Source organism: Mauremys reevesii, linkage group 3 (genome assembly GCF_016161935.1).
Source record: "Mauremys reevesii isolate NIE-2019 linkage group 3, ASM1616193v1, whole genome shotgun sequence".
Taxonomy (NCBI): Eukaryota; Metazoa; Chordata; order Testudines; family Geoemydidae; genus Mauremys; species Mauremys reevesii.
This window is the reverse complement of record NC_052625.1, coordinates 61,995,008-62,022,691: the sequence shown is the minus strand read 5'-3', so window position 1 is coordinate 62,022,691 and position 27,684 is coordinate 61,995,008. Positions and strand designations below refer to the sequence as shown.

Below are 27,684 nucleotides of genomic sequence, written 5' to 3'. Positions count from 1 at the left end.
TGGGCACTGTAGCAAGGCGGTGAGACACCCCACAGCCCCGCGGAGGCATGAGCCTCCCCTAGCACCAATGTGGGTGGAGCCAGCGGGTCCTGCGCCCGCCCCCCAGAGGGCAGGGCACAGGTCAGGAAGTAGAAAAGCCTAACGGCAAAGCTCACTTGAAAGCCAGCCGCTGGAGAGGCCAGATGCCTGTGGCCTAGCTCTGGGTTGGGACACGCCGGCAGGCTGCAGCCGACACGAGGACTGGCCGGGCCAGCCAAGCCTACCCCTGGCCAGCTACCCAGAGGAGCAGCCCAGCCTACCCTTGGCCAGCTACCCAGAGGAGCAGCCCAGCCTACCCCTGGCCAGCTACCCAGAGGAGTAGCCCAGCCTACCCCTGGCCAGCTACTCTGAGGAGCAGCCCAGCCTACCCCTTGCCACCTACCCTGAGGAGCAGCCGAGCCTACCCCTCGCCCGTTACCCAGAGGAACCGATGGTGCTGGAAACCTCTGAGGACACTGCCCTAACCCAGGTACCCTACGAGAGGGAGTCCAGAAGTAGCCCGGGGGCAGTCGACCCTGGTCTGGCGCAGCTCAGCCAGAACCCATGTCAGTATGTTGCGGTCAGGATCCCCACTGACACAGCGTCAAGTCTCCTGCCATTGCTAGAGCCCTGGGCTGGGACGCAGTGGAGTGGGTGGGCCTGCGTCCACCCTGCCACCCCACTCACAGGTGGCAGTCTCTGCCTCGAACCAGACGCTCAGAAACCTGAGCTCCAGACTGTTTATTTGCTGCCCTGCCCCGACCCAGGGCCTGGGCTTCTATTGGACTCTTGGCTCAGCCCCTGCCTAAGGGCCTGAGCTCCAGACTGTTTGTTTGCTGCCCCGCCCTGACCCAGGGCCAGGACCCATAGCGAACTATTGCGTGGCGGTGCAATCCCCGGAGGGATGAGCCTCGGCCGAGCCCTTCTACAGGCACTTACTGAGAATAGTCCTTTCTCAAGAAGCTGACCAATTGCTCCACTAAGGTTACTTAGAATCAAACACGTTGAGATACAAGTACATAGCCAATATTCATAACTTCAAATACAAAAATGATACACACATACAGACAGCATAATCATAACCAGCAAACTACAACCTTTCCATAGACACCCCAGTTGATTCCTCTGTACAAGACCTGGTGCAACCATATAACCCTGGTTGCAGCAATAATCTATATGGTCATAGTTCATGTCAATAATGTCACATCTACCTCCTCATTCATCCTTTGTTTCTCTCCCTAATTATTCCCTGTTATTGGACATCCCATTGCAGTTGATCTGTGGACTTTCTCTGTGAAGAACAGGAAAACTTAACCCAAAATCTCCTTTCTTCTAGCAGGAAAGTCTGGAGAGAGCTAAACCACCTAACAAAAGAATTATAGTTCTGAGGAAGGCTTAAACTGTCAAATTCTGCTCCATTTTCTTTAGAGGCATGATATATCTGTCCTCCATTATTTGAGGTGAAATTCAACGTTTGTCCTGCTGGACGAAGTGTTTTTATATGATTTTTTCTGTCTAATTACCTGAGAATCAAAGTTTAAAGGAATTAGCTCTACAAAGCAACTTTGGAAGTATTTCAGACAGAATAATGCATTTATAGCCACTCCAAGCTGTGATTGACAGATCTTGGACCTTCCTCTAAAGAACTGCACCCAAGGGTAAGCCCCCTTGTAATAGATATATGGCCTTTCCCTCTAGAAGAAAGGAAAATTTTCAAGTAAGTTAATTTTTTTCCTATTCCTTATCTCCCCACAGCAGTCTAGACCAATGGAAAAATTGCTCTTCATTTGATTGGATTAGTCACAAAGCAGAAACGCTTTTTTCAGCCAAGCGCCTCTAATTTCTTTTCTGCTTCCAGCAGTTCCATTGTTTTATGGAACATGACAAACAGCTTTAATAGCTTCAATCACCACAGCCACAGGAACTTTCTCTTCAGATAGCCAGCTTTTCCTGTTTAGAGGCCTGATCAACAGAGCCCCCAGTACTTGTAATTTCTCTTTGTCCACTTGCTTTAATACTTTTGATAGTCATATTGGGGTTAGAAGCCTTTCACAAGTGGTGGCAGCTTCAGACTCCAGTTCGGAACCACTCAATCAGGTATACCTGGGCCTATAGCTCTTATAGAGGCACAAGGTTGGGCAGCCTCCTTTTAGAAACACAATACACTTCTCAATAGCCAGAAGGGAGAACATTGTGAACTCAGGAGCGATTCAGCTCCAGAGTGAACATTCCCTCAAACTGTCCAGTTCTTTGAGTGATTGCATATGTCCATTCCATTCTGGGTGTGCGCACACCCCGCACAGTCGCTGGAACTTTTTCCTTCGGTGATACCTGTCGGTGCACCTCAAATGCACGCTGCTGCAATCATAGACGACTAGTGCCTCTCCATACTGGAAGCTCTGTAGCCAGCTGCCTGGGAGAGAGCCTGCCTGGGGAGGGGCAGCAGCAGCAGCCCACTCCCTGCCTGGACTCGGTTTCTGGGACAGGAATCCAACAAGCCGGAGGGCCCACCCCCACCCCCCAGTAGTCTCTGTGCACAGCAGCAGCTGCCTGGGAGAGAGCCTGGTTGGAGACAGGGGCAGTTGCAGTTCGCTCCCTGCCCAGGCTCAGTTTCCAGTGACAGGGGCTGACTCTGAGCATGCTGAAGGGAGGAGGGGCTCCGGCTCACTTGGCCACTGTCCCCGGAAGCCAAGCTTGGGCAGGGGGCAGCCTGCCACCACCACAGCCAGGCGCTCTCCCAGGCAGCTGCTGTGCTGCACCGGGCACCGTACCAGCACAGCCGGAAGAGGATCTGGCCCCACCTCTTCCACTTCAGCTCTGGCTCTGCCCCTTGTGCTCCCCACCTGGGTGGCTGCTTGGATGCACTTGATCCTCCATGCCCCCCGATGCGTCACCTCTGGCTGCTGTGTGCTTTTGACATCGGTATAAAGGGCCCAGCCAACCAAGAGCCATCTAAGTTTCTTTTTACTGCTTGTGACAGTCACTGGAACTGCTCTTCTTGCAAGCTCTCTGAGCAGACTGTGTTCTCTTGTATTGTAAATAGTTAGTGTTATGAAGTGTGATGGGGCAAGGCCAGATGGCTACAGTAAAGTAGTGAGGAACAGGTATGTTAGCCCCAGGCTAAACAAATCCCTACTACCATGGTAACCAAATGGCAGTTGCTCCGGGTTAATCAAGATACCTGGGGCCAAATAAGATCCTTTTAGAAGGCAGCGGAGATAGCTAGATTGATTGGGACACCTGAAGCCACTCAAGGGCTGTCTGGAACTAGTTAAAAGCCTCCCAGTTAGTCAGTGAGGCGTGGGTGTCAGGAGCTATAGGAGGGATCCGTGCTGTTGGAGGAACGAAGTAGTACAAATCCATATCAGGTGCAAGGAACGAGGCCCTGAAGTAATGGTGAAGGAGATATTGAGTGGGGGCTGCTGTGGGGAAGTGGCCCAGGGAATTGTACATGTCCTGTTTCCAAAAAGTCAGCTACCATAGCTGCTAATTTTAGGGTCCCTGGGCTGGAGCCTGGAGTAGAGGGTGGGCCCGGGCTTCCCCCTCCCCTCCCTGATTAATCACTGAGACTGGGAGACAACAGAGACTGTGTGAGGAAGGATTGATTCTCCTGACCTCCCTTGTTGGCTTACGATGAAAATGGCTCAGTAAGCTGTGACCCTTGCCTCTAGAGAGAGAAGGGCTACGTGGAGGGTCACAGTGAGCCTCTGAGGCTAGCAAAATCCACCAGGAAACGCAGGACCCACAGAGTCAAGGACAGAGCTTTGTCACAGAAGGTAGTTTGGTTTTTTTTTTTTACCATCTCAGGGTTTCAGTCAACTCCCAGTGCTGAGGGATGCCTCAGTCATCAGGCTTCAAGTCCTGCATTTCCTGAAATAAGTTTGTGCCTGTGAGCAACCTGCACTCAAGTTGCTTAAAGTACCTTCGGGAAGCTTGTATTGGAGAGAGAGCTGCCAAATTTGAAGTGACTTTCTAAGTCTCGCATGAAGAAAGATTGTGAAGCAAGGCTAAAGCTTCTCCTCATGAGGGTGGCCTTGAGACTCTGCACTGACTGCCTTGACATCAGTAAAGAGTGTGCCTCATTTTCATCAACTGAGTCAAATGCCACCAGCAGAAGGTTGATTTTCTTTTTTGGTAGTTCGGGTTCTATAGTTTCTGCATCAGAGTGTTGCTCTTTTAAGACTCAGGAAGCATGCTCCACACCTCATCCTTCTCAGATTTTGGAAGGCAGTTCAGATTCCTAAATCTTGGAGCCTTGGAAGTGCCGTATGTTAAATATGGTTTGTAGTGGGGCCACTGTACTAATACTTTCTTTGAACAAGATAATTCAATTATACCTGCCTAGAACAGAAACATAAGCTAAACTTGAAGCAATAGAGTGCTCATGTAAATATCAGAACATAACATTATCATCTGTCAAGGATGTAGAAATCTAGATTTAGAAAGTCTGTGGTCTTGTCAATACCAAAAAGTGCAACCATAGACATGCAGCTGTAGCTACAGATTTTCCAGGCCAAATTTGTTGAGGTCTGCATACCCCTACATTTAAAAAAAACATTTAACATCAAAGAGTTTGCAGTAAAAAATATCAGAATGCCTTGTCCCACCTCTATACTGTATGTGTTTAAAACATTGCATAATTTCAGATCTGGATTGCACATACATACATTATTTTAAATATTATAATTAAAAGCTATATATATAGTACAGTAAAAGCTTTGTTATCCAGCATGTTGGGGGAATGTCAAGTCAAAGTCAAAAATTCCAGTTAACTAAAAATTATACTTATCAATAGAGGGGAGGGAGTTCGGGTGCATGAGGGGGCTCGGGGCAGGGGGTTGAGGTGTGGGAATGGTTTCAGGGTGCTGGATCTGGGCGGCGCTTACCTCAGGCAGCTCCCGGCAAGCGGTGACATGTCCCTGCTGCTCCTAGGTGGAGGCATGGCCAGGTGGCTCTGCATGCTGCCTCTGCCTGCAGGCACTGCCCCCACAGCTCCCATTGGCTGTATTCCCGGCCAATGAGAGCTGCGGAGCCAGCGCTCAGGGCAGGGCAGCGCATGGAGCCCCCGCGGCCATTTCTCCACCTAGGAGCAGCAGGGACATGTCACTTGTGAGGAACTGCCCCGATCCGGCACTCCGAAATGCTGGTTTCTAGAGCTTTCCAGTTGGTAAAGTGCCAGATAACACAGCTTTTATTGTATTAGGAAAGGTTTCACATCTGGATAATGAAGATTAACATTTTTATTTTTTTTACTTTGCAGGATATCTGTATATCTGCTATAAAGGAAAAGGATATTGAAGCTAAATTGTCTCAGATAATTGAAAGTTGGGGAGGCCAGAATTTGAGTTTTTCATCATTTAAAGCAAGAGGAGAGCTACTGTTAAAGGGAAGTGAGTCAGCAGAAATTATTACACTTATGGAGGACAGTTTAATGATCTTGGGCTCTTTACTTAGTAACAGGTAATTCTTAAGTGATTTTTTTGTGTGGATTTGCTAATTTTTGTACATGCCGATAATACACACACTATAATTAAATCAGCAACCATATTACTAGATTGACACTTAGTCAGCAATAAATGTGGATGAAATGTTATTGTTTTGTATGGATGTTGGTATATTAATAATGTTACTGCAGATAACTTCTCTCAGCTCACAAATGTATAGCAATCTATTCTCTTGATACATTTGAATAAAATTAAATTTGTTTATTCAAGTTTTCAAGAGATCATTTTTGCTCTCTAATTTACATATTTTGTTTCACTCCCTCTATAAATATTTTACTTTCTACTTTAATTTAAAGTTATTCTTATTTCTCATCCCTGGTTTTAGATATAATACACCATTTAAAAAAGATATTCAGAGCTGGGTATACAAACTGAGCACCTCCAGTGATATCATTGAAGAGTGGTTGGTGGTGCAAAACTTATGGGTTTATCTTGAAGCTGTTTTTGTAGGGGGAGATATTGCAAAGCAATTACCTCAGGTAAATCTATAATACTTTTTGATATTTATATTCTAAAAAACTTAACTAAATAACAGTTTACAAGAGAATGTGTTAACACGTTGATTTAACTTATGCTTAGGAAGCAAAACGTTTTCAGAACATTGACAAATCATGGATAAAAATAATGCAACGAGCTCATGAGAATCCTAATGTTGTTAACTGCTGTGTTGGAGATGAGACTATGGGACAGCTTCTGCCTCATTTACATGAACAGTTGGAGGTGTGTCAGAAATCACTTACAGGGTAAGAAGTTTTCTAAAATACATGATTATGTCATAAATTTATATAAAGTCAGTAATATTTTATTTTAATTACAAATCAAACAGCTAAAAATGTTAAAAATAGAAGTTACTTTTATAAGGTTGTCACATACAGTAATATATTGTAGTTTGTCTCTAGAAGAGCAGTACTGCAATCTTCATTTTATTATTTGTATTCAAAACTCCTTAGGCAATTGGTATGGCTAGATAATCTCCCAAGAATAGGAATCTGTACTAATAACATTCAAAGGAGAAAGTGTTCCTTCAGTATGTATAGTTCTTCAGATAGATTTAGACATCCAAACTGCTTCTCACTTTGAAGTATCGTACATAGATTCTGATGTGAGGAACTGAATGAACACAGGATGTTAGCTCTTGAAGTCCAGAATTCAGTTTAAACGATTTGCTGGACTGGGGCCTGTGATCCTGTTATAAGTATTCTTTGCTGCCAGAAAGGCATGTGTGTGACCCCAGCAGTCTTGGGGTATGTCTATATTTGGAGCTGGAGATGACATTTCCAACTTGCATAGACATCCTCACGCTAGCTGTCATTGAGCTAGCATGCTAAAAATAGCCTAGCGCTGTATCCCGGGCAGCAACAAGCAGTGACATGGGATAGCCACTCTGAGTGCAAATCTGCCTGGATGCTGTAGGTACATACTTGTGGCTAGCCTGTGCCACTGCTCTCTGCCACCACTGCACTACTATTTTTAACTTGCTAACTTGATGAAAACTATTTCAAAGGCATAAGTGCCGACTTCCTCTTTTTCCCCTGGTTGCTAGACCTCCCCCTTTGCCCCTGGCCCCACCCCCACTCCACCCCTTCCATGAGGCCCTGCCCCTATCCTGCCTTTTCTCACCCCTTTCCCACCCACATTCCAACCCCTTCCCCAAATCCTCACCCTGGCCCTGCCTCTTCCCCGCTCCTCCCCTGAGTGCGCCACGTTCCTGCTCCTCCCCACACGGAGCGTGCAAACAGCTGTTTGGCAGCGGCCGGGTGGGAAATGCTGGGAGGTAGGTGGAGGAGCGGAGATGCGGCACGCTCAAGGCAGGGGAGGAGGAGGTGAGGTGGGTGGGTGGGGTGGGGTGGGGTGGGGGGTGAGGGGAGCTTGGCTGCCGGTGGGGGCAAAGCACCCACTAATTTTTCCCCATGGGTGCTCCAGCCCCAGAGCATCCACGGAGTCAGCGCCTATGCTTCGAGAATACACAAGCTAGGAATCACACCCCTAGCTCCAAGTGTGGACATAGCCACAACTTTCCATATGTTTCTGACCTCAACACTGAGGGTATGTCTTTATAGTAATTAAACACCCATGGCTGGCCCGTGTCAGCTGACACAGGGTCGCAGGGTTGGGCTGTGGGGCTGTAAAATTGTGGTGTAGACATTTGGGTTAGGGCTGGAGCCCAAGCTCTGGGACTCCTTGACAGGTGAAATGCCCAGAGCTTGGGCTCCAGCCGGAGTCCAAATATCTACACCACAGTTTTACAGCCTGAGCCCAGTAGCCCGGATCAGCTGACCTAGGACAGCTGCAGGTGTTTAACTGCAGTGTAGACATACCCTGATGGTCCAGTTATGCCCAAGAGCAAGAATCTATACTACAGTATTTACTCAGAGAACTACAGTTCTTTCTTTCTATGCATTAGCACATAGAAGGGTGGAAAAAATTCAATTATGAAAAAAATTAAAATCTTATTTTTAATGGAAACAGATTTTTCTTTCTAAAAAAACCATTTAAAATTAAGTTTGAAATTGGCAACCTAAATCAAGGCCTAAACTTAATAGATTATAGTAAAATCATTTACATTAAATAAAAAAATAATATTCAAGCAGTGTGGGTTAGCTGCTGAAATTTTAAAGAAAGTTAGACCACTGAACTAATGGAAATCACTGACTAAGCATCTGCAATCAGAGTTGGTTGAAGTGTCAAACCAGCTTTTGACAGAAGCAACTTCTTCTGTAGGCACAGAGAAAATATTTTCTTTATTTCAGTTTTTTCAATTAGTTCAGTTCAAAGATGAGAAACTGATTGGGTGTTGAAAAAGCAGGAACATTTATTTTTCTCTTCTGAACTATGCATGAAAGTGAGGTGTGAGAGAATGAGATCTACTAGTTTTAAAGTCTTGAATGACAGGGTGACCAGAAGCAATCAGTTCAATTCACTTACTACAGATAATACTTCCTTTGTTTAATAAATCAGTTAAAAAACAAACATGTTTTGATAAACTTACTGTTTTCTAATTTATATAGCACATTTAAGGTAGTTTTATTCAACTAATAAAAACATTTTAAAATGCTGTTTTTTTAAAAAATTTATGGAACTTCAGCTTGCATCCAAATGCAACTTGACACAAATCATGAGTAAAAAATTAATCTAGTAAATAACAAATGTCATTTGCCATTTTATAACATCATAAAAACTATAAATATTAAGAATCTGAATAAATGTATGTTAAATTCTATAATTGCTAAATAAGTGTATAAAAATATAATATCCTCCTGGTTAGCAAAAAGAAGCACCAATTTAGTGCAAAGGCTGTATTTAGTTGCATATCAACATGTTTTAATGGTTACCAACCAATAAGAGTAATCCTTTCTTTAGAAAAATACCTAAAAAGTACAAATGCGAAACAGGATTCAAATAAATTATTTAAATCAATGTTTCCTGATAGCCAATTTAAATCATGATTACAATTGGTGATTTAAATTACTTTGCTTTAAAACAGTCCACCATGGCACGTAGTACTGTGGCAGTTAGCTATGGCTTTTGATATTTTAAGCCCTGATTTGTGAAAGCTGCCCTATTCAGGACACAGCGCTTAACTATGTGCTTTAAATTAGGCATATACTTAAAGTGCTATCCTGAATAGAGATGTACTCAAGCATGTGCTTAAATCTTTTTGTAAATTGAGCGTTACAGTGATAGGTGTAGGAAGGATGAAGAAACTGGTATTTTTTAAAATGATGTCATATTTCACAGTCTGATTCACAATTTCATGTGGAATACATTTTGTAATAAGAATTTTCCACAATATTTAAGATATTTAGAGAAGAAAAGGCTACTGTTTCCCAGATTCTTCTTTATCTCTGATCCTGCCCTTCTTGAAATTCTTGGACAAGCAAGTGATTCACACACCATTCAGGCAAGTTTTGAGTGACTATTTATTTATTGTTAGTATGCTAACAAAAAAAAGCTTTGAAAGAAATATTTAAATAAATAAAATATGCAAAAAGCAAAGGCAAAGTAAACTGTAAATGTAACAAATTCTTCTTGCAAACCTCATTCAGAGCAAGATTTTAAGCTGCTCCTCAGACTTTAGATTTTACTGTAAAATAAACACACAGAAAGTAACTTAAAAATTCTACATTTAATGCATTATGACATTATCTTGCTACATAATCTGTACAGTATAAAACTCCATTTGTGAACTTCCTTGCACGATCAAGTCAATAGTTATTTTTCTTATATGTCTGCTAATATTAAATGTTTACATTAAATTACTTTCTGAATTATCCTTTTAGCCACATCTTCCTGCCGTATCTGACAATATAAATGAAGTGCAGTTTCACCCAAAGGATTATGATCGCATAATGGCAGTCATATCAAGAGAAGGAGAGAAAATTCCAGTAATACTGCTAATTTCTTACTAATTTATCACTAATTTAAAATGTTTCACTGTTTTTTTTCCAGTAATTTTGTTATACGAGAAGCCATTCTTTTGCTGAATGCACACAAGTAGATGATTAAATTAAGTTAAAATGGTTAATTACATGATTTATTTGAAAAAAACCCAATAAATTCTATATATTTGGTAACATGTTTATTGATATTTAAAATCAAAACAATAATTATATAACATTTATAACACAGTAATAAATAATATGGATTTGGTAGCTATCTATAATTGTGTACATTTAACTTATATTTAATTTTTCAGTTGGACACTCCAGTGAATGCAAAAGGACCTGTAGAACTTTGGTTGCTAGATTTGTTGCGCATGCAACAGTCTTCATTACACTGTGTAATCAGGGCAGCATATTATCAAATTAGTGACCCAGGATACCAGCTGCTTAACTTCCTTTATCACTTCCCAGCACAGGTGAGAACAGGGGGGTGTATATATGTCTGTGTATGCATATATATATAGATTACAATTAGCCTTCTGAAAAAAGCAGAGGTTGTACAATTTATGTGATTGGCAATTTTATTTATTTGTTTCACGTAGTCCTCAAAATGTGCTTGGTGTGATACAAACGAAGTCCCTGACCTCAAAAGTTTATACTCTCGAAAAGTACATCTAACCCAGTATCCTGCAGGGCCGCCCAGAGGATTCCGGGGGCCCGGGGTCTTCAGCGGCGGGGGGCCCTTCCGTTCCGGGACCCGCCGCCGAAGTGCCCCGAAGACCTGCGGCGGGCCCCACCGCCGCCGAATTACCGCCGAAGCTGGACCCGCCGCTGAAGTTCAGCCCGGTCTTCGGCAGTAATTCGGCGGAGGGGGGCCCCCGCCGCGGGTCTTCGGGGCATTTCGGCGGCGGGTCCCGGAACGGAAGGGCCCCCCCACCACCGAATTACCGCCGAAGACCGAGCTGAACTCGGCGGCGGGTCCCGCTCCGTCTTCGGCGGTAATTCGCCAGCGGGGGTCCTTCCGCTCTGGAGCGGAAGGACCCCCCGCCAGCGAAGACCGGGAGCAGAAGAAGCTCCTGCGCCCGGCCCCGCAAGAGTTTTCCGGGCCCCCCGGAGCGAGTGAAGGACCCCACTCCAGGGGCCCCGAAAAACTCTGGTGGGGGCCCCTGTGGGGCTCAGGGCCTGGGGCAAATTGCCCCTCTTGCCCCCCCCTCTGGGTGGCCCTGGTATCCTGTCTTCCAACAGTGGTCAGTACCAGATGCTTTGGAGGAAATGAACAGAGCAGGGCAATTATCAAGTGATCTCTGTCGTCCAATCCCTGCTTCTGGCAGTCAGAGGTTTAAGGACACCTGAGCAAGGGGTTACATCCCTGACCATCTTGGCTAATACCCATTGATGGATCTAGCCGCTATGAATGTATATAATTCTTTTTTGAACCCAGTTATCCTTTTACCTTTCATAACATCCCCTGGCAACAAGTTCCACAGATTGACTGTTCGTTGTGTGAAGAAGTACTTCTTTATATTTGTTTTTAAACTGCTGCCTATTGATTTCATTGGTTCATGTGTTATGCAAAGGGGTAAATAACACTTTCTTATTCACTTTCTCCACAGCATCCATGATTTTATAGACCTCTATCACAATCCCTCCACTAAGTTGTCTCTTTTTATGAAGCTGAACAGTCCCAGTCTTTTTCATCTCTCCTCCTAGAAAGCTGTTCTATACCCCTGAACATTTTATTTGCCCTTTTCTATACCTTTTCCAATTCTAATATATCTTTTTTGAGTTGGGCAACGAGAACTGCACACAGTATTCAAGGTGTGGGCATACCATGGATTTATATAGTGGCATTATGTCTTATCTTCTATCCTTTTCCTAATTATTCCTAACATTCTGTTAGCTATTTGACTGTTGCTGCACACTGAGCAGATGTTTTCAGTGAATGATCTAAGATGATTCCAAGGTCTCTTTCATGAGTGGTAACAGCTAATTTAGATCCATCATTTTGTATGTATAATTGGGATTATTCTTCCTATGTGCATTACTTTGGTCTTATCAATGTAGAATTTCATCTACTATTTTGTTGCCCTGTCACCCAGTTTTATAAGATCCTTTTGTAACTCTTCGCAGTCAGCTTTGGACTTAACTATCTTGAGTGATTTTGTATCATCTGCAAATGTTACGATCTCACTGTTCACTCCCTTTTCCAGGTTGTTTATGAATATGTTGAAAAGTACAGATCCTTCTTTCGGGGAGCCCTCTATTTACCTCTTTCCATTGTGAAAATGGATAATTTATTTTTGCCCTTTGTTTCCTGTCTCTTAAACAGTTATTGGTCCATGAGAGGACTTTCCCTCTTATCTCTTTGCTGAAAACCCTTTGTTGAGGGGACCTTGTTGAATGCTTTTTGAAAGTCCAAGTACACTACATCAACTGGATCACCCTTGTCCACATGCTTGTTGATGCCCTCAAAGAATTCTAATAGATGTGTGAGTCATGGTTTCTATTTACAAAACCTGTGTTGACTCTTCCCCAACATACAGTGTTCATCTGTGTGTCTGATAATTCTGTTCTTTACTGTAGTTTAAAACAATTTGCCTGGTACTGAATTTAGAATTACCAGAATTTAATTGCCAGAATAATCTCTGGAGTGCTTTTTTAAAAATCAGAATTATATTAGCGATCCTCCAATAATCTGGTAGAGAGGCTGATTTAAGTGCTAGGTTACATATCTTGGTTAGCAGTTCTGCAATTTCATATTTGAGTTCCTTCAGAATGCTTAGGTGAATGCCATCTGGTCCTGGTGACTTCTTCTTACTGTTTTATTCATCAGTTTGTTCTAAAAGTTTCTTTATTGACACCTCAGTCTGGGATAGTTCCTCAAATTCGTCATCTAAAAAGAATGTCTCAGGTGAGGGAATCTTCCTCACATCATCTGTAGTGAAGACTAAGGCAAATAATTCATTTAGCTTCTCTGCAGTAGCCTTGTCTTCTTTGAATGCTTATTGTTTTTGTGTCTTTTGCTAGTTGCTCTTCATATTCTTTTTTTAGCCTGCCTAATTATATTTGACTTGCCTGAGTTTATTCTTCTTTCATAGCATTTGACTTCCAATTTTTACAGGACATGTTTTTGTCTCTATCTGCCACCTTTAATCTGCTGTTTAGCCATGGCAAATTTTTTTTGGTCCGCTTACTAATTTTGTTTGATTTCATTATACATCTAGTTTGAGCCTCTATTATGGTGTTTTTAAAAAGTTTCCATGTGTTTTTCAGGCATTTCACTTGTGTGATTGTTCCTTTTGTTGTCTGTTTAACTAGCTTCCTTATTGTTGTGACGTTTCCCTTTTTGAAATTAAATGCTACTGTGGTAGGTTTCTTTGGTATCTCCCCCCTAGAAGGATGTTAAATTTAATTATTAATGATAGTTTCTATTACCAAGCTGTTCAGTTATATTCACCTCTTGGACCAGATCCTGGGCTCCACTTAGGACTAAATCAAGAATTGCCTCTCTCCTTGTGGGTTCCAGGACTAGTTGCTCTAAGAAGCTGTCATTAATGGTGTCTAGAAATCTATCTCTGTATTCTATACTGAGGTGGCATATATCCTCATTATTACTGGGTTTTCTGGTTTTGTAGCATCTCTTATCTCCCTGAGCATTCACAATCACCATCCTGGTCAGGTAGTCAGCAGTTTATTCCTACTGCTATACTCTCATTATTCAGCATGAAATTTCCATGCATATAGTTTCTATAGCACATGTATAGTACAGTTTGGGCAAGTCTGACTCAGTTTTCCCTTTGTTTGGGGAATCCCCATTTAGTCACTTGCCTGGCAGTTCATTGCTATGTTTCCAACCCCCTGGTTGGTTCATTAGTAGTCTCCCCTCCTAGGGTAGGAAAGAGTCCAGTGATTCAGGAGGCTGGCAACCATAGTGAAGGGTCAATAGTCTCTGGTCTTTTGGGTTTCAGGCCCCCCTTTTCTCCACAGTCTTTAATAATCCCTCTGCTGGGATTAGTAGGGGAACCCAGGCCCACCCACTCCTCTGGGTTCCAGTCCATGAACCGTGTATGAAGTAGTTGGAACTACTCCCTATCCCTTCCTGCTTCCTACTGTGCTAATGCTCTATGATCCTCTTCATCCGGAGGTCCAGCTACCTGGGCAGCTTTTCGACAGTCTTTTGCTGAAGGATCCTGCTCTCAGTGGTTTCTCAGATTCCCTGGGAGACCTGGATCCCTCCTGACCTACAGCCTTTTTATCTCACTGTCTGTTGCAGGGCCACCAGTCCTTCTAAGGATGCAGCTCTTCATTTAGCAGCTGGGACACTATGGGGTCTGGACACCTCATGACACATTATTTGGATGGTTGACTTCTCAAAGCCACCTCAGGTCTTATAAAAGACAATGATGGGGTATACAAACCCCACACTGGGGAGCAAGGGCTTGAGGAACAGCTCTAGACTAAGACAGCCCTGCCCAGCTACACTTGCAAAGCTTGCACAAGCTGGAGGCAGGGCTTTAAAAAGGAGAGGAGAACAGCTCAGAGGGGGGCAGCAGAAGGGAGCAGATGGCCATTCTGAGGGGCAGTACTACCCAGGAGCTCATTGCCTGAGACCTAACACCACAGACCTGTACAAACATACAAAGGAGAGGCTGGTAACTGAGCATGTGGGTCAGAGACTAAACGGAAATGATTTGCTTTGGGAAGCTAAAGGAAGTTGGGGTAGGAAGTGGTCCTGGAGGCAGAGGCAGCTGCTTAGCACCCCAATGTGGCAATTGGAGCTGCCCAACATTGGACCTTGGACCAGAGCCCAGTGAAGACAGTGAACCTGGGTTATCCTACCCACTCCAAAAGGACGTTATAAAAAGAGCCTTCACTTAGGGTGAGAGGCCAGCTAGAAAAGACTGACTGTTCAAGGGCCCAGTCCCTCAAATTCCTGTGCTAAAGGGGATGACTGGAAACCCTTAGAGTGGAGTGTTGAAGGACAGCACTGTGTTTCAACTGGGAGATGACCTGCCAACCTGTTTTTAATTTCCTAGACCACATGCTCATAAAGGGGAGTCTAGATTTCATAGTTTGCGTGCTAAAAGGGCATTGTCCTACTACTTGAATAGGAAAAAGTACTTCAGAATCCCTCCTCAAGTGTTAATTTCTTCTGCTGAAAATTGTAAGGGCTGGGCTATTTCTGCTCAGTCATTGTCCACATAGGTCTGACAACATATAGAGAAGAATTATAAAACTTCAACTTCTCCTCCTGCTAGAATTAAACCACACTCTACCAGAGCAATGGCTGAAACTTTAGCATATCTTAGACATGTCCTGCTTGTTGAAATTTGTAGGGCTGCCATTTAGAGTTTGAGTCATACTTTTACTAAACATTACACTATAGATTTGGGATCTGATGCTCATTTTGGGAGAGCAGTACTTCAGTCATTTTTTAATTAGGGTCCTTAGTTCCTCCATCCACTAAAGAATACTGTGTGCCAAACTATCTCAAGAGTGGAAATACACAGAAGAAACTCAAAAGAAAAAATGGCAGTTACTTACCTGTAACCAGAGTTCTTTGAAATGGACTCTGCATATTCCACTCCCCATCCACCTCCCCCTCTTCTGTGGAGCCCTAATTAGCTCCTGCGGTTCCTGAGGCCATGAGGAGGACTGCAGGTGGACAGCCGAATTGGAGTGATGGTGTGTGAACCATGGATGGGGAGGCGCACTGGACTTGAGTTAATCCCCAGAGTACCAGGAGAAAGTGAGTGATGCACCCTGTGACAGTACCACACCCCCTTCAATAGTCTTGCCCTGAAACATACTCAAATGCTAAGGAGAGGAGGAAAGCCTGGGTGGGTGCTCTATTGGGCACTGCGATCAGAAGCTGCATTGGTTGGCACACCTCAAGCATGTGAATATGCAGAATCCATCTCAAAGAATCCTGGTTACAGGTAACCAACCTCCATTTTGCTTATACTTGGGGTATGGATTAAAGGTGGTTTAAAATCATATAATTCCTTTGTATTCTGAGGCTGTGCAAGAGCCTTTGTTGTAAGTTAGAGCAGCCCTGAGGCTGTAATTTATATTCTGTTTCCTATGGACTCTTATGGTCCTTGGGAAGTGAAAATAATTGTAGCACAGTACGCTTGAGCCATGCACCCAAACATCTCCCCAGTCCATCCCCTCCAATAGGGGCTGGGAGCAGGTCTGGTGTTAAATCCTTACACTAGATCTGTACTGCCTATGGGATAATTTCACACCACCATTTCTACCCATTTTAAAGCCAATGTATGCTTATACAGCCAGAGCAGCGTAAAAGGACCTTAAATGTAACTGAGAATCATGTCAATATATCTGTATATCTCACTGTGTGACTGAAATTATGGTAAAATAATGTATAAGTTTATTTCTGGGTTTCCTTGAATGTTTGTGAAATATGATTTGATAGAGAAGTGCACCCTTGAAACCCTCGGATTTTCTTTCTATTGAAACAGGGAAATCCTTAATGAGAAATCACTTTGAATCCCTCCAATAAGTTACCCTAAAATATACTTAAAAAGTAGGGTATCAAAGTCTTATAAATCTTGGCTTACAATAAATATTAATTAATATGTCAATTTACTTGTTATATTTTATAGGTAGGGTTACTGGGAATTCAGATGCTGTGGACACATGATTCAGAAGAAGCTTTACACAATGCAAAAGATGACAGGAAAATCATGCAAGTAACCAATCAGAAATTTCTGGATATACTAAATACACTTATCAGCCAGACAACACATGATCTTTCCAGCTTCGACAGGGTGAAATTTGAAACCCTGGTTACCATTCATGTGCATCAGAGAGATATTTTTGATGACTTGGTAAAGTACAGATTTTAATTTCTGAAAGTCAAATATAGATTCTGTCATAATGATAACCTAGTGCTTATAATGACTATATAGTGCTTTTATCTGCAGGATCCCAAACTGCATTTGTGTGTGTGTTAATATGGAAACAGCATTATTCTCTCTAGTGTTAAGATTATATTTAGATTTTTACTTGTGGTGAGACTTTTGCTTAATACAGGACTAAAATCCATATGTTTTACACTCATTCTAATGATTGGATTTAGTCTCCAAATTTTTATTCTTTCTAAACTATTTGAATCTTATTTTTCTCTAAAAGATTTAGAAATTTTGGCAAAAGCATGTTTAAAATGTTCCTTTTTGGAATTGGGTTCTGACACTCTCACCTTTTGTTTGTGACAGAAAATCTGATCTGGGAAGAGGCGTTGGATGGGTGTGTGGTGATGGTAAAAGAATAGTTCTGTCTGTATTTCTGACCAGCTTCTCTTGATTTACCACAGGGAGAATTCTTATTTAATGAACCTGTCATAGGTCTCACCCCCACTTAGAGCTGTTGGGTTCCAATATGGGGACCTGCATGAAATTTATCCCTAAACTAAAATCCTAGTTTAGATCTAGTAAAAGCTGCCACCACCCAATCAGGAACGTGGATTGGGACACAGTCCTTCCCCAAAATCCTTGGAATCCCAAGAGCCCCAAATCCATGGAGTTCTTACACCCAGGAGAAATAAACCATTACTGTCTCTGTAACCAAGATGGAACAATATACAGGTCTAAACTTATCAATCTCTGGAGAGAATCCCCCCTCCTTTCTTTCTCAGTAAACGCAATAACAGTACAGACTTAATGAAATTCTATAGCAAAACACAGAATTGCAAATACAGAAATAAAAGTATAAGAATACTAGTTCCTTGCTAATATTCACTAGCTTGAATAGAAGAATTTATTGCAGAAACCTGGGAGGACTTGATTAAGATGTCGGGACTCTCTTAATTCCCAAGAGAGACTCTCTAAAAAAACAAAGAACAGGAAAAAAACTTCCCTCCACTGGGATTTGAAAATATCTTGTCCCTCATTGGTCCTCTGGTCAGGTGTCCACAGGTACTGCTTGTTAACCCTTTACAGGTAGACAAAAACCTTAACCCTTAACTAACTGTTTATGACAGAACCAAAGGAAGTTTAAGAGAGACAAGGTAGGTGAGGTAAAATAAAAGGTCTTCCTTCACCTACCTTGTCTCTCTCATATCCTGGGACCAACATGGCTACAACACTGCAAACGAAGAAGTTTGTCAGACTAGGACTGCCGCTTTACATTGCTTGTGAGGCTGGTGGGAGCCCTCAAGTGGATGTGGGTGGGAAGGGAGAAAAAGAGAAACGTTGCTTTGGAAGGGGGTTCAGACAGACTTGGCGGTAGGTACATTGGTTCCCTAGTACTCCATCGCTCATGGGTTATTTCTCCCTCTCCCAGTTCAATGGCTCTCTTGCTCACTGGCTTCTGAGGGCTTCTCAGCTTCCTGCAGTGTTCTGCCAATGAAACAGCAGAGTTCTTGGGCTTATGGAGTTGGAAACAGCTAGGGGAGCAATAGACTGAGAGTGCTGGGAAGAGATTGGGCAAGTGAACCAAGATCTCAGGAGCTGGTGAGCCGAGAGGGAATAGAAACCAGAGGAGTAGAGGAGCCAGGGGATGGAAGAAGGGAAATAGAAAGGACTACTTTGCTTCCACCCCTTCCATCACAGTTCCTGTACTTCCTACTCCTATAAGGCTCTTACTGGCCTGACGAGGGAAGTCAGTGGCAGTCCCGGTCTTATGTATGTTGGTTTGCCAGAGGAGAGCTCTTCTTTGATGAACTATGGGAAACTTATTCGAGTGGGATTGCTACTTTGTCTTTATAAGGCCAGTGGAAGTTTTGAGGGGATAAGGAATAAAAACAAGATTGTGGTAGGGAAAGGGGGAGGGATAGCTCAGTGGTTTGAGCATTGGCCTGCTAAACCCAGGGTTGTGAGTTCAATCCTTGAGGAGGCCACTTAGGGATCTAGGGCAAAAATTGGTCCTGCTAGTGAAGGCAGGGGGCTGGACTTGATGACCTTTCAAGGTCCCTTCCAGTTCTAGGAGATTGGTATATCTCCAATTATAAAAAAAAAAAAAAAAGGGGGAGGAAGAAGAGAAATTGGGTGAGGTGGAAAGGCAGGCTGGGCTGCTAGATCCCTGCTCTTGGTGTTCCATGCCCTACAAAACAACAGGGTCCATAAGTCTGGATAGACTGACAGGTAGCCCTCAGAAGTAAGGAAGAGAGTTGACAGTGGACTGAGTGATATCAAGAACCAAGGACACTGGGGACCAGAGAGCTAAGGGTCACACGAGCTGGTGGGTCAGAGAGGAATAGACAGCTGGGAGGCATAGAAACCAAAGAGGGTTGAGGGGCTGGGCAAGAACCAGATGAAGGAAAAACCTTTAACCATGGAGCCAGTGGCTTAGATATAGCTATGGAAGACAGGACTCTGTGCAGTCCAGCCTGCCTTTCCCACATCACCAGCACCACTTCTTTCTCCCTGCCTAACACAATATCCAATGATCCTTCCCTTTCCTCCCCAAACTCTCTGGATTTGCAGTGTGGTAGAATCACATGATTTAATTCCTATAGTTTGTCAGAAAAGATGCCCCTCTCTGGATTACTGTGAGAAAGTAACCAGAAACGAGGTTGCCTCAGTAGTTGTTTTGTATTGTTCTTTCTTTGGGAGAAGGCAGGCAGTCCAGGTCTTTGCATCTTCTCCAGCTGCTCAGAGAACAGTAATGGACAGTACCTTTGGGAAGAGGGGTGGTGCCTAGTTTAAGGCTGGGTGGAATTTTTTTTGTTTTTGGAACTTTGTTAATAAAAATATAGACCCCAAGAAGGGCTGTGAGTGGATGAAAGAGACTGTGTGGCATTCTTACATGGCCCTGAAAAAGGAGAAATTGAGGCAGGGTGCTGCAGAGCAATCTCTGGTGTTGAGGGGATGCTCATGATGCAGCTGGCCATGTTATAAAGACCACAATGTTTTGTTTTTGTTTTTTAATGTTAAAATGTTTGTGAAAGGTCTTCTGAAAGTTTCCACTCCCTCCACCCCCCTGATAAGACTACCCTCTCCATATTGGAATCTTAATGTGATACTAACCAATTTGTTGGGACCCCCATTGGAGCCATTAGCCTCATGCCCATTACTCCAGTTGTCTATGAAGACAGCATTCCTCATGGCAATTACATTGACATGCAGGGTTTGTGATTTGAAGCTCATGTGAACCTTTCACATACAAATTTTCACAGGGATAAAGTGAGTGTTGCCATACCCTAAATTTCTTCTGAAAGCAATTTATGACTTTCATTTAAGTCAGTCCATTCACATAGCATTTTCCCCCAATGACTCATACAACCAAGGTTGAGGCTGTGTTACAAACTCTGAATGTTATCTGAGCTCTGAATGAATGAACAATATGCTGCAGTTGTGAAAAGGCTAATATTCTGGGGTGTATTAACAGGACATGGGAGGTAATTGTCCCACTCTACTTGGCACTGGTGAGGCCTCAGCGGGAATACTGCATCCAATTCTGGGCATCACTCTTTAAGAAAGAAGTGGACAAATTGGAGAGAGTCCAGAGGAGAACAAAAATGAGAAAAAGCTTAAAAAAACAGAACTATGAGGAAAGGTTAAAAAAACTGGGCATTGTTTAGCCTTTTAAAAGGAAGACTGAGGGAGTCAGGGGGGACCAGATAACAATTGTCAAATAAGTTAAGGGTTGTTATAAAGGCAATTGTGAGCAACTGTACTCCATGTCCACCGCAGGCAGGGCAAGACGTAATAGGCATAATCCGTAGCAGGGAAGATTTAGGTTAGATATTAGGAAATGGTTTCTCGTTATAAGGATAGTTAAGCTCTGGAATAGGCTTCCATGAGAGGTTGTGGAATCCTCAGCATTGGAGGTTTTTAAGCAGATTGGACAAATACCTGTCAGGGAGGGTCTAGATTTACTTGGTCCTGCCACAATGCAGGGGGCTGGACTTGATGACTTCCAGAGGACCCTTCCAGCCCTGCATTTCTATGTTGGTTTTATGCTAGACCAAAACATTTTGTTTGTTGCTCATGATCTTGCTTTGTGTGTTCCTGTTAAAGCAGTGGGAGCTTTACTGTACATGAGTAATAGGTTTCTTATATGGATTCAAATTATCAGAAGATTTTCTGAATATAAACTTTAAAAATAAGTTCTTTATGCAGTGCAGAAATGTATTCAGCTTTACTCCTACCGAATCTTGAAACAGGTGGTCATGCAAGTATAGTGAAATGTTCTATCTTTATTATTCTAATGCAATTACTCGTTATATAAGACCTAATACTGGGCTACTGTGCATCTGTAATTTATGGCTTATTTTTCTTTTTGTTTAAGGTAAAAATGCATATCAAGTCAGTAACTGATTTTGAATGGCTAAAGCAGAGTCGATTTTATTTTAAGGAAGATGTGGATCAAGTTTGGGTATCCATTACAAATGTTGATTTTATTTACCAGAATGAATTTCTAGGATGCACTGATCGTCTGGTTATAACTCCTCTGACTGATAGGTGAGAAACAATGTTTTTCTTGGGGGTTGGGGAGAAGCCAAAAAACTGTTTAACATGCAGAGTGGCTTCTTTTATATAATACTCTGGACTGCTGTAAATATAAAATTGTACATTATGTTCCAGAATATGTAGTGAATATCTTCCTGTATGTTTGAATAGGCACCCACACCTCTTTTTCATGTAATAAAATAGAATCTCACTAATCTACATACTTTATAACTCCTACAGAAATATGATTTCTTCTCTCTTCTCAACAATAATTTAATTAACAGCAGAAATGTGTTTATTAGTATAGTATTTTATCATTTAGGAAATATTATATTATATAATGATAACTTGATGATAGAATTGGTATTTGAGGCCCAAGAGACTCCTGGACTTGGCTCAACAATTTGATGTGGGGGACTTAGAAATCTCCCCATCTTCCTTTTTGTTACTTCCCTATTAACAGTCAGCAATTTTTGTAGCTTTCTTCCAATACTCATGATTGTGCACCTGGCTGTCATGCAAATTAGTCTCTTTCTAAGGTCCACTGATATCCAGTCCATGTACTGAGTCTTTGGCCTCCCCCTTGGTCATCTTCCATCCATGATCATTGCAAGGATCATCCTACAATATAACCAATATATCTTCACTGGATATGTCTATACCAACGTATCCTAGTCTCACTCACTTGTCTTAATTTCATTTCTTATCACAGAACATTGAACCATTTGACCATCTCAACATCTTCATTTCTGTGGTGGATGATTCCTTTTCTTGTGGCTGGCCAAGTCTCTGTTCCATCCATTAGGGTGGGTTGAATTAGTTTTACTGTACCTTCATGGACATCTCTTTATCACAGAGAAATGGGGTCAGCTCCCACCATTTATACTGTGGCTTTGAATCAATGCTAGGCATCACTTAGGAGGACACCACTGTCACCAACCATTAATCCTAGGTATTTCAGTTCTTTCACTTTTCTAAGTTCTCTGCCTGTAATATCCTTTTATTGTGGGTCCTCCTGCCTAAGCTATCGTAGCCTCAGTCGTACCAATTCTCCATTTCAGGAGGTTGAACTCACTGAATAGTAGATTTTTCTAACCCTCCTCCAGCATCTGAACTTTACAATCTCTCAATTTAGTCTCTTGTTCACATGTCAGATTTACTCTTCTCTAAGACCTCACATAGCTTCAAGCTTCTTCTAGACAGCATTTCCCTGTTCCATGTTGCGTATGTCAGCTTACTCGCTTCTTTAAATTTAGTGGCCCTAATCTAGGTTACAAGTCAGGCAAGGTTTTTGTACATCACTTGCAGAGCTCACGCTGAGGTACACTTGACCTAGACATTAGTTCACATGAGCATATCTATTGGACAAGCTTTATGGATCACCTTCCCCTTCTCCTAGCTGAGCTGCCTCCCTAGGTTAGGGAGCTCATTTGCCCCAGCAAGACTTATTTTAAGGAGGTCTTTAATCACCTTGATGTCCTTGTCATAGGGCCTGTGTGGGCATTTTATGGAAGGAACCACACCACCAGCTATCCAACGCATCCTGCTGAGAGATGCCTCCAGTTGTTCTGAGACTCCTTATTTGGATCTTTTCAACAGTCTGGCATATGCAGGGATGTTCCTCTAGCTGCCACCCAGGGATGTGCCTGATGGGAGTTGATCACTCCTTCACAGGGTATGGGACCTAACAACCTAAAGGAAAAATACATCTTCCATTAAATTAAAGTTTCCAGCTCCTTTGCTTGTGAAGATTACCTTGAAAATGTAAACCAATATGATATAAACCCCTCACTACAGCTGAAAGCTAGTTACTGATTTTTCCTAAGAATCATAAATGTAGGACTGGAAAGGACCACAGTTAGGTCATTTAGTCCAGTCCCTTGCACAGAGGCAGGACTAAGTATTATCTGGACCATTCCCAACTGGTGCTTGTCTATCTGTTCTTGAAAACCTCCAGTGACAGATTCCACAACCTTCCTAGGTTCCAGTGCTTAACTACTGTTACAGGAGGAAGTTTTTCCTGTTGTCTAACCTAAATCTCTTACTGCAATTTAAGCCCATTATTACTTGTCCTGTCCTCAGTGGATAAGGAGAACAATTTTTCATCCTCTTCTTGATAACAACTGTGACAAAGTTCTTCCTCTACCTTGGTGGGTCCTGCACTTATTGGCGGATTTGCATGCCTCACAGATTCACCCTGTGGGTCGGGAAACAGCCTAGAAAGGTTCCCCTCTGGTAGAAGCCACAGTCCAAGTCAATTCCTCCTGTGTTTGATCAGGAATTGGGAGGTTTGGGGGGAACCCAGGCCAGCCCTCTTCTCCAGGTTCCAGCCCAGGGCCCTATGGACTGCAGCTGTCTAGAGTGCCTCCTGGTACAGTTGTGAAACAGCTACAACTCCCTGGCCTACTTCCCCATGGCCTCCTCCCAACACCTTCTTTGTCTGCACAACCAGACCTTCCTCCTGATGTCTGATAACGCTTGTACTTCTCAGTCCTCCAGCAGTATGACTACTCACTCTCAGCTTCTTGCACACCTGTTGCTCCCAGTTCCTCGCACGCACTTCCTCTCCTCTGTCTCCCTGGCTCTCTTTGTCCTGACTGGAATGAGCCCTTTTATAGCATCAGAGGGACCTTAATTAGAGTCAGGTGCTTAACAGCCTCACCTGACTCTTAGCAGGTTAATTGGAGTCAGGTGTTCTCATTAGCCTGGAGCAGCTCCTGCTCTGGTCACTCAGGGAACAGAAAACTGCTTATCCAGTGGCTAGTATATCTCCTTTCTACCATTCTGCGGTTCCCAACTGGCCTGGGTCTATCACACAACCTTTTATGTACTTGGAGACTGTGATATTCCCCCTCAGTCGTCAATTTTGCAAACTGAACAAACCCAGTTTTTTCCAACCTTTCCTCATAGGTCATGTTTTCTAGGATTTTAATCATTTTGTTACTCTCCTTTGGACTTCTCCAATTTGTTCATATCTTTTCTGAAGTGTGGAACTGGACACAATACTGCAGTTGAGGCCTTATCAATGCTGAGTAGAATGAAATAATTACTTCTTATGTCTTGCTTACAACACTCCTACTAATGCATCCCAGAATGTTTGCTTTTTTTTGCAACAGAATTACATTGTTGACTCATTTAGTTTGTGATCCACTATGACCTCCAGATCCTTTGCTGCAGTACTGTCCTAGGCAGTCATTTTCCATTTTGTATTCGTGCAGCTGATCCTTCCTAAGTGTAGTATTTTGCATTTGTCCTCATGGAATTTAATCCTATTTATTTTAACTGGTTTCTCTGGTTTGTCAACCATCATTCTGAATTCTAATCCTGTCTTCCAAAGTGCTTTCAACTCTCCCGGCTTGGTATCATCTGCAGACTTTATAAGTGTACTCTCTATGCCATTATTGAAATCATATATGAAGAAACTGAATAGAACCAGACCCAGAACAGATCCCTGTAGGACCCCACTCGATGTGGCCTTCCAGCTTGACTCTGTACCATCGATAACTATTCTGAGTATGCTTTTCCAACCAGTTGTGCATCCATCTAATGACTCCTATTCTACCATGTTTCTGTAATATCCAATTTGACCTCCTGCACTAGTTTTTCCAGTTCCTCCATTTTATTGCCCAGGCTGCATGCATTCGTGTACAAGCACTGAAGTCACTTCCCATAGTCACAGAGTTTTCTAGTTCTTGGTATTCCATTATCCCTTGCCATATCTTCATTTAGCTGATTTTTCTGGTCCTGTGTATTGAAATAAGGTATGAAATACATATTTCAAATTGTTGAAAAAACTGAGGCCTGTTAGCGCTTAGGTCCATTATGTGTAATCTTACTTTCAGGATCCAGATCTGTGAGAGGGCATCTGCCCAAACCCCTTCCTGATAAGTGGTTCTGAGGGTACAACTCCAAAGAGTGTGAATTTGCAGTCAGTATTCTCCTGGAACTCCAGGGACATAGTTATGAACTAAACCGTAAAAAAAAATTGCACATTGGTACCAATTTGGATGGGAAAAAATCTCTTCCTGTATTTTAAACAGCTTTGTGTCAACAGATTTATGGTGGACCTTTCTGAAGAATAACTTAGTGGTAGAATTGAGCCTGTTTGGGGGTTGTTTGGTTAGCTATCAATTTTTGAAAAAATTCATAATAAGCAAATGTGTTATATAATGACTTAACAGAAAGGAAAAAAACTTTGATTATGTTATTCAACACATTGTTAAGTAGTAAGCAAAAAGTAGCATTTTGGTATCATGTTAAAGACATTAATTTAAACTCTTTATATACAAAACATGTAATTAATACAACTCCCCCATCTAAATACTACATAATTAATAGAAATGTCTCTTTCCGTGTTGTTGATGCTCTCTCAATGCTACTAATGTTATTGTATGTTCTGTCATAACTACATTGAGTGATGTATCAAGTCCACAATAATATGAAATGGTTAACCCACTAACAATCCAGTACTCAGCAGCTGACTAGAATGTCCTCTCCATTTGTATCTTCATCTTCATTATCTGAACTGTGCTCCATACTGTCACATCCTCCTCATCCATGTTCTCACACATTTGCAAAATATGTGATAGAGAGCATTTGAGTCCATTTGTAAGGCACTGGCAATCCAGGTAATTTACATTCTTTGATGCATTTACAAGCTGTCAGCTGCAAGATTACCTCAGGGGCAGGCCAGCCTTTCATCAATTCTGTTGTCAGATCACCCTTTTACATGACCCAGCCACGCTCCATGCTATGGCTGGTTATGAGGGGATACTTCTCCAGACTCCTACACCAGACAGCAGCCTCATAATTGGCACAAAGCATTCAGGTAGAGGCAGTCTTTGCACAGAGGAAGCAGGCCAGATTCAACATCTCCCTTCTTAGGCTGGAACAGCTCTGTTGTTTTAGCTCATTTACCTTTGTGATATTTGACTTAGCTACATACATTGTACAGGTGAATTCCTGAAGATGGTGACAAAAGGTCTTTAAATAAGACCTCGTGTTGCCCTAGCTCTGCCAGTGCTCAGTAAAGGTACTCTTTTCTGGTGATTATCTTTAGGCCAATAACTTTCCCACATCTTGCAAATGTGCTAACAGAATCACACCTAGGGAATGCATGCATTCCCAACAGGGCTGAGCAGACTTCCTTTCTTAGTGAAGTGATGGCCAAGTTTGGTTACATCTTCTTTGATTTTTTGATACCAGATCTTGCATAGATTTTTGCCAATGTCTTTGAAGAAAGCAAGGGTAAGAATTGGCACATCAGTGTCCTCAGATACCATTGATTTCATGGTTCTTTGATGCATGCTTTGCATGTAACATTATCCATGTGTGTGATTTTTCTGAAGAGGACAAGTCCAGAAAGTTTGGTAAGCTTGTTATACAGTACTCCTGTATGTCATATACATTATCTCACCATATACCTTTCCCCAGGAAATAAGTCTTATTCCATTCTTCACATAAGAACTTGATGAAAGCAGTCTTGCTAGTAGAACATTCAAGAAAACACCTCCATTGTTTATATCAGGCCAGAAGAGCCAATGTTCTTCAATAGAACTTCAGGTTCTGCTCTTCTATTTTCCATCTCTGAATTTTTAATGGAGATGTGTGGTAGAGTTTACAGACTTCACACTATGACTGAGACAGGGGAAGGACCGCAGCAGGACTGGGCCAGGAAAGCTCAGCCCCTCAGGCACTGCTGAGCACGCTTCTGAGGAAAAGACCAGTATAAAGAGAGCTTTGGCAGCCAGGAACAGGGGGTGGGGGAGAGAAAATACATAAGCCATTTCCTGAAGGAGCACTACCCTGTAGCAGCAGGAGAAGAAACCGCTACAGTGGGGGTTTGGCTGTGAGTCTTCCTCCCACCCCTTGACACTACCCAAGAGGGAGGTAGAATGTGGGGCAAGGGCACCAGAGGGCTGCAGTCATCAGTCCTAGATGGTGGGGGTTCGAGGCAAGGACTGCAGCCAATTGCCAAACTGAGACACAAGGTGTGGTAGGATGTGGCCAATGGGCCAAATTTTGAGGGTCTGATCTCAGGCCATCCCAAGCTGCTACACTTTTAGGGCCCTGGGCCAGAACCCCTTATATCTTGCCCCAAGAAGGGCAGGGCAAGGGGTTACAGGTAAAGAAGCTGGTCCAGCAGGGACCTAAGCCAAAGGGCCCAAGTCATATTGAACTGAGAGAGAGACTGAGGTTGGCAGCCCAGACCACTAAATCTACTGGCTGACCAAACCAACCCACTAAAAGTTGTCATTGAACATGTTGGAGATTACATCTATCCTGTCACTGTCAGTGCTAGTCTTCAAAGTTTACACATTCTCTGACAGATCACCATATATTTTGTTCTTAATATTTATTTTGTGT

General features: G+C 42.8%; 1 protein-coding gene and 1 long non-coding RNA gene across 21 annotated transcripts in view; one reads left to right on the top strand and one right to left on the bottom strand.

Moving 5' to 3' along the window:
• Positions 1 to 27,684, top strand: part of DNAH8 (dynein axonemal heavy chain 8) — a 556,010-nt gene that overhangs the window by 282,466 nt on the left and 245,860 nt on the right. For all 17 annotated transcript variants that reach the window (XM_039529004.1, XM_039529011.1, XM_039529005.1 and 14 more), the window contains 8 exons: positions 5,279 to 5,478; positions 5,848 to 6,001; positions 6,102 to 6,265; positions 9,321 to 9,423; positions 9,803 to 9,907; positions 10,219 to 10,380; positions 16,531 to 16,755; positions 21,158 to 21,330. In XM_039529004.1, coding sequence (XP_039384938.1) covers positions 5,279 to 5,478; positions 5,848 to 6,001; positions 6,102 to 6,265; positions 9,321 to 9,423; positions 9,803 to 9,907; positions 10,219 to 10,380; positions 16,531 to 16,755; positions 21,158 to 21,330 — 1,286 coding nt within the window. The remainder of the gene's footprint in view (positions 1 to 5,278; positions 5,479 to 5,847; positions 6,002 to 6,101; positions 6,266 to 9,320; positions 9,424 to 9,802; positions 9,908 to 10,218; positions 10,381 to 16,530; positions 16,756 to 21,157; positions 21,331 to 27,684) is intronic.
• The window catches only part of LOC120400446, a 60,047-nt gene continuing 57,267 nt past the window's right edge, over positions 24,905 to 27,684 (bottom strand). For all 4 annotated transcript variants that reach the window (XR_005595815.1, XR_005595814.1, XR_005595817.1 and 1 more), the window contains one exon: positions 24,905 to 25,062. This is a non-coding gene — a long non-coding RNA (uncharacterized LOC120400446). The remainder of the gene's footprint in view (positions 25,063 to 27,684) is intronic.